Source organism: Artibeus jamaicensis, unplaced genomic scaffold (assembly GCF_021234435.1).
Source record: "Artibeus jamaicensis isolate MK-2021 breed Jamaican fruit bat unplaced genomic scaffold, CSHL_Jam_final scaffold_614, whole genome shotgun sequence".
NCBI lineage: Eukaryota > Metazoa > Chordata > Mammalia > Chiroptera > Phyllostomidae > Artibeus > Artibeus jamaicensis.
In genome coordinates, this window is record NW_026522050.1 from 7,476,991 (window position 1) to 7,498,494 (window position 21,504).

Sequence of the window (21,504 nt, forward strand, 5' to 3'; positions counted from 1 at the left end):
ACCACAATTTTTTTGATCCACTCATTTACTGATGGGCACCTAGGTTGCTTCCAACTCTTGGCTATTGTAAATTGTGCTGCTATGAACATTGTGGTACATAGGTTCTTTGAAATTGATGTTTTAGGATTCTTAGGATATAATCCTAGCAGTGGAATTGCTGGGTCAAAAGGCAGGTCGATTTTTATTTTTCTGAGAAAATTCCATACTGTTTTTCATAATGGTTGTACCAGTCTGCACTCCCACCAACAGTGAACTAAGGACCCCTTTTTCCCACAACCTCTCCAACATTTGTTGTTTGCAGCTTTGTTTATGATAGCCATTCTGACTGGTGTAAAGTAGTATCTCATTGTGGTTTTAATTTGCATCTCTCTGATAGCTAACGATATTGAGCATCTCTTCATGTGTCTCTGAATGTTCTGTATGTCCTCCTTGGAGAAGTGTCTTTTCAAGTCCTTTTCCCATTTTTTAATTGGGTTGGGTGTCTTCTTAGAGTGGAGTCGTGTAAGTTCTTTGTATATTTTGGAGATTAAACCTTTGGCTGAGGTATCATTTTCAAATATATTTTCTCATACAGTTGGTTGTCTTTCTAATTTAATACTGTTTTCTTTAGCCATGCAGAAGCTTTTTATTTTGATGAGATCCCATTTGTTTATTTTTTCCTTTATATTCCTTGCTCTAGGGGACATATCAGTAAAAAAGTTGCTGTGTGAAATATCTGAGATTTTCTTGCCAATGTTCTTTTCTAGAACTTTAATGGTGTCACGGCTTATATTTAAGTCTTTTATCCATCTTGAATTTATTTGGGTATATGGTGTGAGTTGGTGCTCAAGTTTCATTTTTTTGCACGTTGCTGTCCAGTTCTCCCAGCACCATTTGTTGAAGAGGCTATCTTCACTCCATTTTATGTTACTGCTCACTTTGTTGAATATTAATTGACTGTTGAGAGTTGGGTTGATTTCTGGGCTCTCTGTTCTGTTTCATTGGTCTATGTGCCTGTTTTTATGCCAGTACCAGGCTGTTTTGATTACAGTGGCCTTGTAATACAGTTTGGTATCAGATATTATGATCTCTCCTACTTTTTTCTTCTTTCTCAAAAGTGCAGCTTCTATTCGTAGTCGTTTATGGTTCCATATAAATTTTCGAAGTGTTTGTTCTATGTCTGTGAAATATGCCATTGGTACTTTAATAGGTATTGCATTGAATCTGTATATTGCTTTGGGTAGTATGGATATTTTGATGATGTTAATTCTTCCAATCCATGAACAAGGTATACGTTTCCATTTGTTTGTGTCTTCCTTGATTTCGTTCTTCAGGGCTGTGTAGTTTTCTGCATACAGGTTTTTTACCTCCTTAGTTAGGTTTATTCCCAGATATTTTATTATTGTTTTTGCTATATCAAATGGGATTTTTTTTCTTTATTTCTGCTTCTGCTGATTCACTGTTGGTATACAAAAATGCCTTTGATTTTTGGATATTGACTTTGTAACCAGCTGTTTTGCCAAACTCATTAATTAGTTTGAGCAGTTTTTGGGTAGAGTCTATAGGATTTTCCATGTACACTATCATGTCATCTGCAAACAGTGACAGTTTTGCCTCCTCCTTTCCTATTTGGATGCCTTTTATTTCCTTTTCTTGCCTCATTGCTGTGGCTAAAACTTCCAATACTATATTGAATAGAAGTGGTGAAACTGGACACTCTTGTCTTGTTCCTGATTTTAGTGGAAAAGCTTTTAGTTTTTGCCCATTGAGTATGATGTTGGCTGTAGGTCTCTCATATGTGGCCTTTATTATATTGAGGAATGCTCCTTGTATTCCCACTTTGCTGAGCATTTTTATCATAAATGGGATTTGTACCTTATCCAAAGCTTTTTCTACATCTATTGATATGATCATGTGGTTTTTGTCTTTGCTTTTTTTATGTGATGTATTACATTTACTGATTTGCAAATATTGAACCATCCATGCATCCCTGGGATGAATCCCACTTGGTCATGGTGTATGATCTTTTTGACATATTGCTGTATGCAATTTACCAATATTTTGTTGAGGATTTTAGCATCTATGTTCATCAGCGATATTGGCCTGAAGTTTTCTTTCTTTGTTGTGTCTCTGTCTGGTTTTGGAATTAGAATGATGCTGGCTTCATAAAAGAATTTGGGAGTTTTTCATCCTTCTGGATTTTTTGGAATAGTCTGTGGAGAATAGGGGTTAGCTCTTCCTTAAATGCTTTGTAGAATTCTCCTGTGAAACCATCTGGACCTGGGCTTTCATGTGAAGGGAGTTTTTTATTACTGCTTCAATTATTGTTTTTGCTGTTATTAGTGTGTTTAGATTTTCTGCTTCTTTTTCATTGGGTTTTGGAAGATTGTATTTTTCTAGAAATGTGTCCATTTCCCCTAGGTTTTCAAATTTCTTGGCATACAGTTCTTCATAGTAATTTCTTACAATCCCTTCTATTTCTGTGGTATCAGTTGTAATCTCTCCTCTTTCATTTCTGATTGTGTTTATTTGTGTCCTCTCTCTTCTTTTCTTGATGAGCCTACTTAAAGGCTTGTCTCTTTTGTTTATCTCCTCAAAGAACCAACTCCTGGATTCATTTAACCTTAGAATTGTGCTTTTAGTTTCTATGTCATTTAATTCTGCTCTAATCTTGGTTATTTCTTTCCTTCTACTTGCTCTGAGATGTCTTTATTGTTGCTCCTTGAGTTCTTGCAGGCGTAGGGCTAGTTTGTTTGTTTGAAATGTTTCTATTTTCTTTAGGTGGGCCTGTATTGCTATAAACTTCCCTCTCAGGACTGCCTTCACTGTGTCCCATAAGTTTTGGGTTGTTGTGAGTTCATTTTCATTTGTTTCCAGAAACGTTTTGGTTTCTTCCCTAATTTCATTCTTCACCCATTAGTTGTTTAATAGCATGCCATTCAGTCTCCATGATTTTGGGTGCTTTGGGTTTTTTCCTTTGGGGTTGGTTTTCAATTTCAGTCCCTTGTGGTCAGAGAAAATGCTTGGTATGATTTCAATTTTCTTGAATTTTTTGAGGCTCGTTTTGTGTCCTATCATGTGGTCTATCTTTGAGAATGTTCCATGTGCATTTGAAAAGAATGTGCATTCAGCTTCTTTGGGGTGAAGGGCTCTCTCTATATATATATCAGGTAAGTCCATTTCATCTAGGGTGTTGTTTAATGCCACAATATATTTGTTGATATTTTGTTTGGAAGATCTGTCCATTTTTGATAGTGGGGTGTTCAAATCCCCTACTATAATTGTGTTGCTGTCAATATATTTCTTTTATTTTAAGATTTTTTATTTTTTTATTGATTATGCTATTACAGTTGTTCTATTCCCCCTTTATTCACTTCCACCCTACCCCTCATCCCCACCATTACCCCCCTTTAGTTTATGACCATGTGTCTCAAGTCCTTTAGATTCTATATTTCCCATGCTATTCTTGCCCCCCCATCTATTTTCTATCTACTGTCTATGCTACTTATTTTCTGTATCTTCTCCCCCCTTCTCCTCCTCCCACTCCCCTGTTGCTAACCCTCCTTGAGATCTTCATTTCTATGTTTCCACTCATGATCTAACTGTCCTTTTAGTTTGCTTTCGTTTTAGGTGTGGTTGTTAATAACTGTGAGTTTGTTGTCCTTTCACTGTTCATGTTTCTTTAATTTCTTTTTCTTAGATAAGTCCCTTTAACATTTCATATAATAAGGGCTTGGTGATGATGAACTCCTTGAATTTGATCTTATCTGAGAAGCACCTTATCTGTCCTTCCATTTTAAATGAAAGTTTTGCTGGATAGAGCAATCTTGGTTGTAGGTCTTTGGATTTCATGACTTGGAATACCTCTTTCCAGCCCCTTCTTGCCTGTAAGGTGTCTTTTGAGAAATCCGCTGACAGTCTGATGGGGACTCCTTTGTAGGTGACTGTCCCCTTAGCTCTTGCTGCTTCTAGGATTCTCTCCTTCATTTTAATTTTGGCTAATGTAATTCTGATGTGCCTTGGTGTGTTCCTTCTTGGGTCCAACTTCTTTGGGACTCTCTGAGCTTCCTGGATTTCCTGGAAGTCTATTTCCTTTGCCAGATTGGGGAAATTCTCCTTTATTATTTGTTCAAATAAGTTTTCCACTGGTGGCTGTTCCTTTCCCCCTTCTGGTACCCCTATAATTCGGATGTTGGAGTGTTTAAAGATGTCCTGGAGGTTCCTAAGACTCTCCTCATTTCTTTGAATTCTTGCTTCTTGACTCTTTTCTGTTTGGCCATTATTTGCTTTCTTCTGGTCCACTCCATTGATTTGAGTCCCAGTTTCCTTTTCATTGCTATTGGTGTCCTGTGCAATTCCATTCATTTCAATTAGTTTCACCTTCATATATTTGTCTAATTTGTTGGTATAATCAACCAGTTCTGTGAGGATCCTGATCACCAATGGTTTAAACTGTGCGTCTGTGAGTTTTGCTATTTCTTCATCGCTTAGATTTGTTGGCTCTGGGGCTCTGAGATCCTCCTGTGCCATTCTTGGTCTGTTCGGGCCCTTGAAGTGTGAGAAGCGGAGCCTTGGACTCCCAGGTCGCTGGGTTGTGACGCTGCATGTGGGGGCGTGGTAAGAGCGGGGAAATGGCGACCCCCTCTGCTGTTTCTGACAGCTGTGTGAGGAGCAGTGCCTTAGGTGGTTCACCTGGGCAGGACCTCTCAGAGTCGCTGGGTTATGACGCTGTATGTGGAGGTGGGGTCGGAGCAGGGAAATGGCGGCGCCCTCAACTGCCGCTTGCCTTGGGGACCTGCCGGCCAGGTCCAACCGCCCACTCCCTCGCCTGTCCACCCGCGCACAAATGCGTGACCTCAGTCAACACGAAGCCCTGGGCCTGGCTGTCTCCCCCGCGGTCGCTCGCTTGGTTGCTCGCTGGGTCGCTCACTAGGTCTGACCCTGCGCCTGGATTCCGAGGGCCTGAGTGTGTCTGGCCGAGTCCTCCTGTGCAACCCTGCTCCGCCAGCTGCTGGTCTCGTCCCTTACTGGTCAGGCTGAAGAATTTGTTGTTAACAGACTTCTGAAAAGTTCAATTTTCTGTGTTCTGGCTGTGTTTTCTGTTGCTAATATTTAGTTTTCTCTAATCTTGGTTGTGTGAGAAGGCACGGCACATCCACCTATGCCTCCATCTTGGCGGAAGTCCGCTGTCAATATATTTCTTGAAGTCCTCTAAGATTTTCTTGATATATTTGGGTGCTCCTATGTTTGTTGCATATATATTTATGATGTTCATGTCTTCTTGGTGGATTCTTCCCTTGAGTATAATGAAGTGACCTTCTGGATCTCTCTTTATGGCCCTCTTTTTGAAGTCTAATTTGTGTGATATGAGAATTACTACCCCAGGTTTTTTTCTTGTCCGTTTGCTGGGAAAACTTGTTTCCAGCCTTTCACTTTTAGTCTGTGATGGTCTGTTGTCCTGAGGTGGGTCTCTTGTAGGCAGCATATGTGTGGGTCATGCTTTCTTATCCATTCAGCTATTCCGTGTCTTTTAATTGGAGAATTTAATTCATTTACGTTTAAGGTTATTATTGATAGGTACTTATTTATTGCCATTTTTGTACTGTGTTCCTCTGTGTCTGTGTCTTTTCCTTCCTTTCCTTAAAGCAGTCCTTTTAGTATTTCTTGTAGAGCTGGTTTGGTGGAGGCATATTTTTTTAGGCTTGTTTTGTCTTGGAAGCTCTTTATTTGGCCTTCTATCTTGATGAGAGCCTTGCTGGGTAAAATAGCCTTGGTTGTAGGCCTCTGGTTCTCATTACTTGGAATATTTCTTGCCATTCTCTTCTTGCTTGGAGTGTTTCCACTGAGAAGTCAGTATCTAACCTTATTGAGGCTCCCTTGTATGTTACTTCTTTTTTCTCCCTTGCTGCCTTTAAGATTCTCTCTTTGTCTTGGAATTTTGCCATTTTGATGATGTGTCTTGAAGTGGGCCTCCTTGGGTTCCTCTTGATTGGGACTCTGTGTGATTCCTGGAGTTGTGTGACTTTTTCTGTCATCAAATTAGGGAAATTTTCTCTCATTGCTCTTTCAAATATGTTTTATGTCCCTTCTTCTTCTCCTTCTTCTTCTTCTTCTTCTTCTTCTTCTTCTTCTTCTTCTTCTTCTTCTTCTTCTTCTTCTTCTTTTTCTATTTTTTGGATATTATTACGTTTCATATTGTCTTGCATTTCTCTTAATCCCTCTTCATTCTTCCTGAGCCTCCTTTCATTTTCTTGCTCTTTCTTTGAGATGCTTTCTACTTTGTTCTCCAACTTGCTAATCCTATCTGCTGCCTCATCTATTCTACTTTTGTAACTTTCTACTGTGTTCTTCAATTCAAAAATTGTATTCTTCATTTCCTCTTGTCCCTTGCTGATATTTTCTATTTCCTTTTTCATGTTGATGTAGTTTGCAGAGAGATCATTTTAGTTCCCCTGTAGTTTCTGAGAGCTCACTGTGAGCTCTTTGAACTTCATAGTAACCAGTGCTTTAAATTCACTATTTGATAGTTGATTAGCCTCTATTTCATCTAACATTCTTTCTGAAGTTTCTGCTTTTTCTTTCATTTGGGGATTGTTTCTTTGTCTTCCCATTGCTATAGACTCTTCTTATTAGTCTCAGCTTCTAAAATTGATCTGTTCCGACTCCCTGGGTTTATGGTGTGAACTTCTGTGGTGCAGACTCCTTCCGGTGTCTTGATGTTCTCTGTCTCCTCCTACTCTCAATCTGGTCCTGGTGCTGGTCATCTACCACTGCTTAGTGTTCTGGCTCCTGTAGCCGACTCCTCCGGTGCTTAGGCCCTGTTGCTAGGGCAGCAGCACAGGGGCCGAGAGTGTCCCAGCTCTGGTAGCTGACTTCTACGGTGCCAGGCCAGTCAGAAGAGCCTCGAGCATCCCAGGTCCCGTACCTGACTCCCCACTGTCCAGTCCCATCGCTATGGCAGCGGCACAAGGCCCGAGAATGTCCCGGCTCCCGTAGCTGACTCCTCTGGTGCCCAGATTTGTCACAGGAGCTTGGAATGTCCGGCTCCCATACCTGACTCCCTGGCTCCCAGGCCCATTGCTATGGAGGAGGCACAGGGGCCGCATGTGTCCCAGCTCCCATAGCTGACTCTGCCGCTGTCTGGTGTTTCAGAGTCGGTCATAATCTCTGGTCTTTTAATTTCATAAATGCTGGGTAACCGATGGTTTATTGTGCTGTTTCCTTATTGATCTGCCAGGATTTTCACCCATGAGTACGGGAGCTAGAAACCACTGCGTCCTACTCTGTCACCATCTTCCCAGCATCATGACAACTTGTTATTAATATGCCTTATACAATTTAGTAGATTTTTGTAGTTACATGTTTTATTCTACATTTCTTGTTGTGGTCTTAAAATTTTTTAATTACAGACTATAAAACAATCTTACCTAATGAAATCAAGACATGGAAATCTGAATTAACAAAAGAATGAGTATCTATGTCAGGTAAGTAGATTAACAAATATGTTTATCTCATTTAAAACTATGCTCTCTGACTCCATTTTATAGATTTTATTTTAGTAATAGCAGGATAAGGATGTGTAAAGATTCAGAACTTACTTTAAATGTCATTAACTGTAAAGTCCCTTTGATCAATAACATATTTATTTCCAGTGAAGAGACTGTAATTGTCAGAACACTAGAGTTTATTTCTTACGTACCTTTTGTGAAAGTCAATATCTGTATTACCTCACAAGATAATCAGAAGAAAAGCACAATCGATGAATCAATCAATAAAAAATAAATAGCAAGAAATTTGCCCAGATGTACTCAGGAGATAATTTAATGTCATACTGATAAAATCTTTATGTCAAATTTTGTTATTGAATTTACTGGAGTTGCATTGATTAATGAAATTATACAGGTTTGAGGTGCACAATTCTATGATAACATCTCCTGTATATTGCAGTGTCTTTTCAACACCCTAAGTCAAGTCTCCTTCCTTCAGCATTTATCCCTACTTTACATTCTTCTATTTCCTTCTACCCACCATAAGCAATACCTTTCATGATGTTACACTTCTTCATTTGGAAGCATGAAAACTCCACCATTCTCATGATTGAAAGATTATATTTATGGGAAGATACCCATATATATGTGTATATTTTTTGTGCAAATATGTATATATGTGTGTATATGTATTATAGTGTACATATGTGTGTATATATGTATTTATAATATACATAAAATCTTCTAAGCAACTGAGATAAAATAAAACTAAACAAGAAAATTAGGTAGCTAGGAATTAATGCCTTTTGTTATAATCTGAGCTCAAGATAATTCTACTTTCTAGGAATTTGTCCTTGGAAAGTCATTTATAGGTCAAAGTTTTCTTTATTCATGCACAAAGTCTGTAAAATAATAATGCCTCCCTCAAAGACTGATATAGAAAACTAATTGAGGATGTAAGTGGAGAAGTGTAATACAGAACTCAATGCATTATGAGTTCTTCCTACAAATAGACTCTCTGAGCATAGGATACCCAGTGTGCTGTATTCAACCTTGTTTGACTTGTGTATTTAGGCCTAGAAAATCTGCATTATCACCCCCTTCTAGCTGAAGAATCACAGGCAATACTTTCAATAAGCCAATATAATTCTTTAATCAAAAATAGAAGTTAAATTTCTTATTTGTTATTCTATTTGATCAGGATATAATTATTTAAAGCACTGTACAATATATTTAGTTAGTTCATCCTTCTCAATATTTCACTCAAGAACAGAGTTGCACTAAAGTTAAAGTGAGTCAGAAAAAGGAAGAATCTATTCTCCCAGGATGCCCCCCGCTGCTCTCACCTGACCACACAAGACACACTTGGGTAAAGGGAAAAGTGATAATCGCTAGTGGGCAATGACCCATTGGAAATAGGCTAAAAATACTAAGAGAGAGGCAATGCACTAGCCAGTTAATTTTCTTTTGCATCAGCAAATTACTTTAAGGTATACAGAAATCAGAAACAATTTCATGATGCAATGTTTGATTACATGCAACTGCATGTGATTATATTTTATTTTTTTTCGAGACTAGGAGTTTCTGCCCTCAGAGGATTGACTCTACAATTAAATCCTATAATCTGGTCCCCCTGGTTACTCAATTTTGTTCCAGGAAAACATAATAAAAGGGCAGAAGCATATATTTATGCAGAAGGAGTCTCAAATATTTACCAATAGATAATTCTAATATTTAGTGCATTTTATTTCATTTATGAAATGATCCTTTTTAATTTTTAGGTCCAACTAAGAACCACTTAAAAAAGAAAAGAGTCTACACTGAGTAAGACACTGGGGAAGGAACCTCACAAGGTTTTTATGCTGTTACTTACTGTCCTGGAAGGTACTGTGTCTCCCACTAAAATGACGTTAATTCTATTGTGTACTGTGTATCTAGAGCAGTTATTTGGTTCATGTTTAAACACTGCAAAAATTCAGTATCAATAGGTGTCAAATATTGTTTATAGAAAAAAGTAACTATTTTTGCTTAGCGAAAATGGTCTTGAGAAATAAACAATGGATCTGTGTTAAATTTCATACCTTTCAGAGTCTTGGAAAGACTACAGCAGGAATATGTTCATCCTTTGCATTTTTTGATCTGGGCTGCAAGAGGACAACATCTATATCATATTTGCAGAAACTTAAGTGGAGTGTGTGGTTGAGACTAGTAATTTGAGGGGCCTGCAACCAGATTTCATAAAGTCAATTGCTTCATAAATTCAAAGATTTCTCCATGTGTCCACTAATTCTCTCTCTTCAAACACTATATGCTATGACATATTAACAGAGGGAGTTGTTTTTCCCATGTGTGAATAATTAACATTCCTATTATTTTCCACACACCTATATGAATTAGACTAAACTGTATTTGTAATACATGACCAGAACAAATTACACTTTGGTGACTGAGTTTGTCCTGCTGGGATTGGCAGACACTCTGGAGCTACAGGTTTTCCTCTTCTTGCTCTTTTCTGTGATTTACACACTGACAGTTTGGGGGAATTTGGGGTTGATCCTCTTAATCAGGAGTGATTCCCGACTTCACACACCCATGTATTTCTTCCTGGCTAACCTGTCCTTTGTGGACATGTGTTATTCCTCCACCATCACCCCAAAGATGCTGGTGGATTTACTGTCAGAGAAGAAAACCATCTCCTTTGCTGGCTGCTTTCTGCAGATGTACTTCTTCATTGCCTTGGCCACAACTGAATGCCTCCTCTTTGGGCTGATGGCCTACGACCGTTATGTGGCCATATGCAACCCTCTTCTTTACCCCGTGGTCATGTCCAGGACAACCTGCCTGAAAATGGCAGCAGGGGCTTTCACAGCAGGACTCTTGAACTCCATGGTGAACACAAGCTATGTGAGCAGGCTGCCATTCTGTGGTTCCAATGTCATCCACCACTTCTTCTGTGACAGCCCTCCACTCTTTAAGCTCTCATGCTCTGACACACACCTGAATGAAAGCATCTTTTCCACTTTTGCTGGAGTGAATATGGTTGGTGTTCTGCTGGTCATCCTTGCGTCTTACTCCTACATTCTCCTCTCCATCTTTCGTATGCATTCTGGGGAGGGTCGGCACAAAGCTTTCTCAACCTGTGCCTCTCACCTGGCAGCTGTAACTCTGTTCTACTCCACTGCCATCTATACTTATCTGAGACCTACTTCCAGCTACTCCCTTGGTCAGGACAAAGTGGCTTCTGTCTTCTACACAGTGGTGATCCCCATGCTGAACCCTCTGGTCTACAGCCTGAGGAATAAGGATGTAAAGGAGGCTTTATGCAATGTAGTTAAAAGGAAAAGGATCCCTTCATTTCTGTGACTGGTTGTATTTCTCAAACCAGGAAAATATTTTATGAGTTTCCATGCCTGTTCAAGCTTACAATTTTTCATACAATATTTTGTAAGTAATTATGTTTTGTAATATCAGGTGCATTATCAGACTTATATAAGACCACGAATCTTTCATCTAACCATTGTGTGTCTTCACTCAGTCTTAAAAATTAAGGCTTATTTATAATGAAAGAAAGGTATTGACTGTTTAGAGAAAAAGTCACAATATCACCTAAAACTAGCTATAGTATTTGTAATTATGCATTTGTTTTTCCTCAGGTATTCTTTTTAAGATTTACTTATTTATTTGTTTATCTATCTATCTGTCTATTTATTTATTTATTTCTGGAGAGAGGAGAAGGGAGGGAGAGAAACATCAATGTGTGGTCACCTCTTGTGTGCCCCCAGCTGGGGACCTGGCCTGCAACCCTGATTGAGATTGAACAGTTCAGTCGGGTTCAATCCAGCACTCAGTCCCCTGAGCCATGCCAGCTTGTTCTGCATGTATTCTTTTTTTCACCATGTGTAATCTCTAAGCAATTACTATACATCACATGTCAAACTGCAGTAAATTTAAAATAAAGATCCATTTTTAAACATTGAATTATCTCCTGGAAAAGTACTTAAATTTCAAGCCTTAAGTTTTAATTGCCACTGTAAACCTTCCAGCTTTTATTTTCCTCAATACCCTTATGTTCATATGTATTCTAATAAATAAAGTAATATAGATAAATAAAAATAAACAAAAGAAATCTGTATCTCACACCCAGATTTTAGTCTTTGGTATCATTCTTTATTTAAAGAAGTAGGAAAAATCAGAAGGATTCTGGAAAACATTATTGTTTTCCAGAAGTGAAGATAATTTCAAATACGTTTGGGCTGCAAGGACTATTCATCAAGTTTTGACAGTTTGCACATGAAGAATACAAATAATTATAGTAATTATTTGGAATAAACAAACACATGGAATCCCATAAGTTACTAATGATACTCAAATGAGAAAATATAAAATTTACTAAAAATGGTTGTAATATAACAGAAAGGATGAATGTAATTAAAGATATCTAATTTTTATTTGTTTTATTTTTATTTTTATGAAATTAATTGGGGTGACATTAATTAAAAATTATATGTAGTATTGTATATTCACCAAATAAAAAATGTGTGATTTGTACAAATGTGTGATAATAAGAATATCATTGTCTGATTAGATTGTACCAATAACTATTATTCTATTTCCTTCTCTTCTCCTCAAAAATTTTCAGTTCTCTATTTCTGTATCCCAGATTGACACACACTCAGAAATCCACACGCATACACGTTTACCTGTCACAAATAGTATAATGTATGAGACTTCAGTGGAAGAATCTGACACATATTACTTCCCATAGGCTCATAGACTTTTTGCATGTAGAAATTCTTTACCAAGTGTCAATAAAAATTCATTACAATTAATCTCAGTAGTAAATCTAGGCATTATTAATATGGAGGTAGACAGAGAGTTGACTTAGTAGAACCTTAGAGGAAAACTGGGTGTGGGCCAGGGCCTGCTAAGGACACAGCAATGTTTACAGGGAAATTGTTACAGGGAAAATTTCCTACACTTCTCTTACCCTTGCTGCTAACATTGCACCCGACAGATGTGATAAACAACTCATTTGGGATGTTACATAGCAAAACTTATGGTTTTTAATAAAGAGGTCACCCGGCTTGACCATTCATAATTCCCTCAATAGTCCAGGCAGGTGACCTTGGCCAAACAAATGCTCATGAATGTATTGGTGCTGTCTGTGCACCTGTGGGCCATGCTCTCACCCCACATGTCTATAGCAGTTACCTGGCCCTGGAGGCCCTGCAGCAGAATGATCAAGCTGTTCTTCAAAGTGGTTCACTGTTTCCTGAGTGGTGCCTATTTTTTCTGTACCATCTGGCAGCTTGATGGCTAGATTTTTTGTGCTTTCCCTGCCTTCTCTATTTATTAAAATCCTATATGGGACTGGGATGTGTGAGAAATATAAACTAATATACTTGTTCCATTAAATGGTTTAATTTTCTGTAAAACAGAAATAGAAACAATGCTTGGGAAATGAATTGAATTATTCTGAGATTTGGGACTTTAGACCTATCGTACTTTAAGACATGTTCTCTATTCTCCATTCAGTTCACCTATATATAATTGATCTCATTTAAAAGTCTACAAATGTTTTCAACTTTGGAAGCTGTTATCATTAATGATAGTTATTACTTTTTAATTAATTGAATATAGGTTTATTATATAAATTTGGATTATTTCTTAAATCTATTTATATTTGCAAAAATGTTTTATCATATTTTCTTGCTTATTGTTCAATGCATTTATGTAAAAAGTTCCAGATACTTTTACGTTCTTTTACTTAAAACAATTAAATTCCAAAGGCATTAAGATACTTCTAATTTTTGTATTGAGTGTGATTTTATTATTCTCTTCTTTCTTTAGAACTTAACAATATTTATTGAAAACCTCCCCTGTGAATGTAATATTCTTTTTTGCCTCTTTGTTATACTATCTCCATTGTTTTCTTTTTTTCTAATATTGCTAGTCTTTTATTTTACTTGAATATTTACTGTTACTACTTATCCCGCATATACACATATCAATCAGTGTTTTGCCTTAGTCAATGGTTGACTAATTTATTTATAAAAATTCGTAAAGTTTGAAATGTATGTCTTTTTTTAAAAGATTTTTCCATTTATCTTTAGAGGGGAAGGGAAGGAGAGTGGGAGAGAAATATCAATGTATGGTTGCCTCTTGTGCGTCCCTTGCTGGGAACTGGTCTGCAATCCAGGCATGTGCCCTGACTGGGAATCAATCCTTTGGTTTACAGGCCAGTGTTCAATCCACTGAACTACACCAGCGAGGGCAAAATGTATGTCTTTAAGCTATGTTTTGGTCAATAATTTCATCAGTGATCAAATGAAGCCAGATAAAGAATAGCTCACAAAACTCATGGCAAAGTTGGAAAAGTCAGCAAACAGATTGGAAAAACTAAAATAATCAATATACAAGAATCACAAATGCCAAGGTGGTGGAAAGATGGAGACTACTGTACTTGAACAACAATAAAAAATAATGAAACTCATAAAAGAACTAAAAATAATCACTGATAGATGAAGCCCTACATTTAAGCAAGAAAAAAGTATGTACGAACAGAAAAATGTTATTATATAAAAATATTTTTTATTTAGTTTGTTAAATGTAAAGTAATATTAGTAATGTAAGTTTCATTGATCTATTAAACATGGAAGGACATACATATTGTATGTAATAAACCTTAGGTAAAGGTTAGTGCTGAGGTTCAGTGAAGTAATAATTCCATTTAACTTCACAGTAGTCAAATAGAATCAAAGATTGTGTGTTAATTCATAGTAAATTTCAGTGGACAAAAATAAATAATATTTTATTTATCTCCTAAATAATTTTTTCCAAATAAATACAAATGGCCAGCAGGAATATGAGAAGATGCTTGACATCACTAATTGTCAAGGAGATGCAAGTGAAAAACACAGTGATATGCCACTTTATACCTGGTGAAACGTGTATTAACAAAAAGGGACATGAGATAAATGTTGGTGGGAATGTATATTGGTACAGCCACTATGGAAAACTGTATGGAGTTTCCTTAAAAAATTAGAAATAAAGATGCTGTATGAGCCAAGAATTTCACTTCCAGATATACATCCAAAAGAAATGAAATCTCATGGGTCTTGTTTAAAGAGTAGCAAGAAATGGTTCTGGTTGATTCAAATTTGGGACTCTCCTTCCTCATAAAAGTTACAGCAATCATCTCCTAAGTCATCACCCCACTTTTTCACTCTTGTCCTCACTAAAGTATATCATATTCTTATTTCATATCACCTTTCAGACATTTTGATCACTTCCTAAAATATAAGTAAACATAGTATATGTCATTAATGATTTTAAAAAATTAAATGACATGGGTGTAAATCATTGAGTCCCTAAAAAGTCCAAATGCCCCATGCAGATGTCTCCATTCTTGGTGCTGGGTGTGCACCAGAAAGAAAATAAGAAAAATGCCCTGGAATCAAGGAGTTTATAACAGGGAAAAGAAATCAAATTATGAAATAAAAATTACAATGTAATATCATAAGGGTCAAAAAAGACCATTACATTAGAAATATTTAACACTGTCTGCAAAAATAAGGGGTCACTTTTCATAGATGTGGCACAACAGCTTGGTCTAAAAGATAAACAGGACTTTGGTGGTCAGACACATGGCCAGTCCACAAGGTGCAAAGTTTTCTGTGCCTCCTGAAGGTTATAGTTCAGTGTCTTATGTAGTGGCATATTTATTTAATGCTTCAGCAAATAGAGAATAGCTGATGCATGTACTGGCTATGTTTTATAGCTTACAAATATTTACAGTGATAATAAGTTTTCACTATCTTCACTCTCCTATTAGTTCTAAAGACATAATAAACTCATTTTCTGTTATAGAAACCTTGAGACTTAGTATACTATATGCTCTTGTCCAAATCTATTTTTTCTTATGTAAATATCTGTAGCTAAAGATAAATTCTACCCACAGCATGAGCAGGGAGCTTTAACAGATGAACAACATACACAATGTATGACCTCTAGATCACTTCCATGTTACATTCTTTGAGGTTAAGAAATGGCACGTAACAATTTCAAATTCAGTATCCTTGGATTTCATATGTAGGTACAGACCAGCTTTAAGGCTGTGACTGCCTTAATATAGACTTTCCCAATGGGGAATTGCTTGCATTCTCCAAATATGAAGAGGAGGGCAGAAGGTAAAGGGAAGTGGTAGGGAGGCTAGAGCTCCGCAGTCATATTCCACTGAGAGCATCTTCCTGCAGCACTAATCCAACCAGAGGCAGCTTCAGTTGCGTTCTGAGTTCCCACTTGATAAACAGATAACTGAGTTAAACGTGCAGCTTGCCCTGGACAGAAGATGCTTTCATAAGTTAAGAGGCTATTGCTTACTCAAGGTACACTGATAGATTTAAAAGTGGAGTATGCGCTTCAGGAAAAATAAGAATGGCTGACTTTATTACTTGAATAGTTTAGCAAAACTTTACATTATATAAATCATATTTTTATAAAATAAGCAACACACAGTGATTTCTCCATAATACAAACAGGTAAGCAGTGTTTTACCTTGCTTAATTTATGCTAGTATGTTATCTTTTAAAATTATTTATTTATTTATTTTTAGTGACACAGGAAGGGAAGGAGGAAGAGAGAGCGAGAAAGATCAATATGCGAGAGAAACATCAACAGGTTGTCTTTCCCATGCTCCCAGCGTGGGAGGTGGCCCAGGGCTCAGGCATGTGCCTGACTGGGAATCCAATAGGTGACCTTTTGGTTTGCAGCATGACACCCAACTCTCTGAGCCACACCAGTCATGGCTGGTAGTACATTATTTTTAAACTCAAATATGAAAAGTCATCAAAGACCTGGCTAGTATAGTTCAGGACTGTGAGCCTGGACTGTGAACCAAAGTGTCCCCAGTTCGATTCTCAGTCAGGGCATATGGTTGGGTTGTGGGCCAGGTCTCCAGTGGGCGGGCAGCATATGAGAGGCAACCACACAGGGATGTTTCTCTCCTTCTCATTCTACCTCCCTTCCTCTCTCTCTAAAAATAAATAAACAAAATCTTTAAAAAGAAGTTATCAAAGAAAATACTTTCTTCCAATCAGATTAACTTAGGAGATCATTCTTCTGAATTTAAAATACATGGATTTTACCTATAAGTAATCAAATCCACTTTTTACTTCTATAACAGTAAATGAGATATAAGACATATAAAATTACCTTGCTGCTGTGAAGTTTTATATTTTTTAATTTTATTGATATCATTTGGGATATTAGATTCAAAATAAGACTTCCCACTGAACTGTTAAATTAAACTCATTAAATTTTGATGAAGGACATGGACTCTGCAATACTGTGGGAGTGTGTGGGCAGGCCAGTGATGCTGCTGCTGAGGGCAGGAGACCTCCCAAGCAACCACTGCCCCAGACCAGTGCCATGTCTCACAGATGCAGGCACACACTGGCCAGGTGAGAGGCCTGTTGGTGGCAGGCAAAGCTGCTGTAGGGCGTGCTCAAGAGAGAAAAGCCAAATCATTCAAATGAAGCAAACCTAACATGCAGTTGTAACTTCAACAACATGGGTTTCATGTGTGTGGATCCACTTACATGCAATTTTTTCAATAAATATATTCCAGGGGAAAGGAATAGAGATTCTGGCATTGCACTGTCAAGTTTGACATCAGCTAGGTCACACCAGCTTCTTGATATTGGGCAAGTTGTATAACTTCTCTATGCCTCTGACTCTATGCAAAATGTAAATAATAACAGTACCTACTTTATTCAGAATGTAATACATGAGGTAATACATCAATAATGTAGTTAGTACATGATACATTGTTCAAAAACAGTCAACATTAAAAAATAGCTTCAAATAATCGCACATTTCTGCTCTCTCCATGGTTACATTAGTTCCTGCTAAAACAGAAAAATTGGTACAGGAAGAACTGGGGTTTCCATATTACAACTGCAAAATACTATTATCTGTTAATGGAAAGAATAGATCAATTTCAGTAAAAATAAACACACTTATCTCTGGGGATGCTTTCATATATTAAATAGAATTTGGGTCAATTTAATTGTTTATATTTCTATAGCAAAGTCTACTTCGCCTCTGTGCCCCAAGCACAGGAAACTGGCACATAGAAGAGAAAACAGAAGCCCAGGAAACTAGAGTGGTTTTCCCCCAGGTATTATTGCTGGTTTGTACCCACATAGCATAGAATAACCTGCAATACTTTTATTTAATCTTTATTGTATTTTTCCATGACCATTTAGTCCCCTTATACCACTCCCTCCAGCAATAACCACATTGTTGTCAATGTCCATGAGTCCTTTTTCCTTTCCATTCAATCCCACCAACCCCTAATCCCCCCAGCTGTCATCCTGCTCTCCATCTACCAATTTTAAGTTCAGTATTCCTGCAAAAACATGATCCTGAACATTTTCTCCTTTTTAAAAAAGCCTATTCCAGGGCAGGATACAAGGTGAGAAAAGTTTGAGAAGAAAGTAAAAATTAAATAAGTTAAATCAACAATGATAAATACAATAAATATGATAATAATAATCATCATAACAGTGTCTAATAGAACCCAAACTACCTATTTTACAGTAGGCTGTTAACATGGGTTATATCACTTACTCCTCAAAACAATTCTATGAGTTACATATTATTATTACTGTGTATATTTTTAAGCAGGGAAGGGCATATTACCAGAATATATGCAACTTTCATTTTAAGTAAATCAGTGCCACCTTCTTTGGTCACTGAGTCTTGAATCTAATTAAATTTTTCTAATAGAATATTTGTAAACCACTCATCCATATAAGCACTCAACTAGCTAGTGGATACAAAACTAAACAATGATATGAGAAAATTTTTTTCTGAAAAATGTTTTATTCTCTTAAATGAAAAAAATATTAAAAAATGATTCTGTGATACTGTAAGATCTGACAAAGCTCACAGTCATTGTTACTTCCTCAAGAAATTGCCTGGTGCTCCCTTAGCACCTTCTGTTTTTCTCTTCATAGGTGATGCTTGTTCTAGGGTAATACCCGACCAATTTGCCTGATGTCACTACTAGTCTGTAAGCTTTGTAAAGACAGAAAGTGGGATAACGTCATTTATCATTAGCATCCTTGGTCTCTAACACATTTTGTGTTTAATGTACTAGTATTTATCCACAATAAAGTACAGAATATACTACAAAATATATATTGATTGAGTTCCTGATATGATTATCAAATGTATCTGGGTCACTGAAAATTCAATTCTGCTTTTGTTGCAGCTGTTTTATAGTGAGGTATGACTTCTGAGGAAAAACACATATAGTTAAGGTGATATAAAATCTTGAAAGTTTGAGAAGATATAAAATGGTAAAATGACAACCAAATATGTAGAGAAGGAAAGAAAGAGAGAGAGAGAGAGAGAGAGAGAGAGAGAGAGAGATGAGAGAGAGAGAGAGAGAGATCAGAAAAACAAAGAGATAGAAGGGAAACCTTGGAGGCATGAATTCAGTCTCAGTTTATAGAACATACTATTTGAATCTGAAATATCCCAGGTCCCTGATTCCTGAGCCAGAGCATGGAAGAGTGAGGAGGGAGCTTTTATCTTTAGGGTATGCTGTGAAAATTTAACATTAATGTCAGGATGGAGAATTCACTGAACTAAGAAGGGAAGGGGTTAGGATTGGTGAAGAGGAAGAAACAAAGTGTAGAAATTTAAGTTGTTCCAGTAGTTTGGGGTTTGTGCAGAAAGCAGGAACTTGGGGCCTTAACAGAAGAAAGGAAGGTTGTATTCTGTAGGAAAAGATGAGTTTGGACTCTGGAAAATGGAGGAGAAACTTCAAAAGTCATGACAATGTAGATTTGGCATATGGCAATGTGTTAAAAAGGTCATTGGTTAGTATTAACAAAGGCTGGATGAAAATCACAAAAATGATGCCTAGGATTCAGTACAGTGGAGGAGGGACTGAACGTATTTGGTCTAAAATGCTTAATTATTTAAGGAGCTAATTAGGCTAAACCTACACTGCATTTAACATTGTGTCTTATAATGGTTATTTAAGTACAAGTATTTTAAATATGCATCATGCATAACATTCATGATATATTACATATTACATATTACATATTACATATTACATATTCAAGCAGGATTATAGAACACATGTATAGAGATAGGAACAGGTGCACAAAAGCAGATTTCACATTTTGTCTGGTTTTGGGCACAAACATTACTATTATCAAGTTATCTTACACATTTTATTTTCACTTTTCCTTGTGTAATTACCCCATAAAAGCCTAAACTTACCTAATTATTTCTAAATTATGCCTCAAATTCAGAATATAAGTAAAGCTGTTAAGATTGTTGGGGGCCCTGGCAGAGATAAGGACATATTAAATCAAAATTTTATATCTTTATTCCACACTCTAAAATTCAAATGAATGTATGACTTGTTATGATGTATTACTAGTATACATTTCTATGGTATATTAAATGGAATTGTTTTCCTAATGGAGCAAGGCTATAGTTCTTCTTTTTCTGATGAGTGTCTCTAACTCTTTCCCAGGTAGGAAGTGGCCCAGGCTGGCCTGAACCAGCTCTACAGTGGAGTCTTACTGATGACTTTGCCCTTTGACAAGCCATGATGAAGTTCACAGGGGAAACATAGAACCAAATGTGAAAAAAAATCATCTAAGCAGCTTGTACTCTAGAAGGTGCTAGGCAGGACAAAATACAAATAAAAAGCAAATAGACAGCAGATTTGTCAGGAAGGAGTAAAATTTCTGGTGAGAGAATGTTACAGGTGACCTAGAGCAGTTCTTGTTCTGAGGCAGCTCTCTGTCCTGTTTTGCTCTAATTGCATTGCTGTCTGTTTTGCTGTGCTATCAATTTACCCACATTGTTAATATGAACAGGAAAAATTAAATTTGAGATTGTTTTCTGCTTTTACATAGTAGAAGTTTAGGATATTGGATTTGAAATATACTACCAAAAATACAAAAACAACAACCCCCCCCCCCCAGATTATCTATCCTGTGCCAGTCAATTGAAGTGACTTCTAAGCTTGAAATCATTTTGTTCATATATGGAACCCACAGGACAAAATCCCCCACCGGGGAACCATACTACATTGATGGGTTTTATCCTGCTCGGTTTTTCCGATGTTCCTGACCTCCAAGGATTTCTGTTTGGGGTGTTTTTGATAATTTATGTGATTATTATGATGGGAAATAGCCTCATTATTATAATAATCAATGTTGATCCTTCCCTTCGTAACCCCATGTATTATTTCCTTGGGAACTTTTCTTCCTTGGAAATATGTTACGTGTCAGTCATTGTCCCCAGAATGTTAATAGATCTTTGTACACAAAACAGAAATATTTCCTTTCTGGCTTGTGCTACTCAGATGTATTTCTTTCTGGTCTTGGGAGCCACTGAGTGCTTTATTCTGACTGTAATGGCTTATGATAGGTATGTTGCCATCTGTAACCCATTACTCTACCCTCTCATCATGAACAACAGGATGTGCATACAGTTGGCAGCTGGCTGTTGGGTGACTGGAATTCCAGTCCACATTGGGTTCACCTACCAGATTTTCTCTCTACCCTTCTGTGGATCTCACCAGTTGAATCACTTTTTCTGTGACGTTCCACCCATACTTCAGCTTGCCTGTGGGGACACTTTTATGGCAGAGATGTTGATTTATGTGGTTGCTGTCTTAGTTGTCACTATTCCTTTTATGTTGATTTTTGGATCTTATGTGAAAATAATCTCCACCATCCTGAAGCTGCCGTCAGTAACTGGGCGAGCCAAGGTGTTCTCCACCTGCTCTTCCCATCTCATGGTTGTAGCTTTATTCTTCGGATCAGGCATCATTTCATATTTGAGACCAAAGTCGAGTCATTTAACAGGGATGGACAAATTTCTTTCTCTCTTTTATACCATTGTGACACCATTGTTTAACCCCATGATATATTGTCTGAGAAACAAAGATGTTATGGTAGCATTGAGAAAATTCTTGTCAAAATGGATTGTTCTATGA

General features: G+C 37.1%; 2 protein-coding genes across 2 annotated transcripts; both read left to right on the top strand.

The window, feature by feature from the left end:
* Positions 1-9,884: 9,884 nt before the first annotated feature.
* Positions 9,885-10,829, top strand: LOC119054077 (olfactory receptor 5F1). Its single transcript, XM_037151907.2, has one exon. The coding sequence runs from the start codon at positions 9,885-9,887 to the stop codon at positions 10,827-10,829; it is 945 nt and encodes a 314-aa protein (XP_037007802.2).
* Positions 10,830-20,547: 9,718 nt separating this feature from the next.
* Positions 20,548-21,504, top strand: LOC119054071 (olfactory receptor 10AG1-like). Its single transcript, XM_037151900.2, has one exon. The coding sequence runs from the start codon at positions 20,548-20,550 to the stop codon at positions 21,502-21,504; it is 957 nt and encodes a 318-aa protein (XP_037007795.2).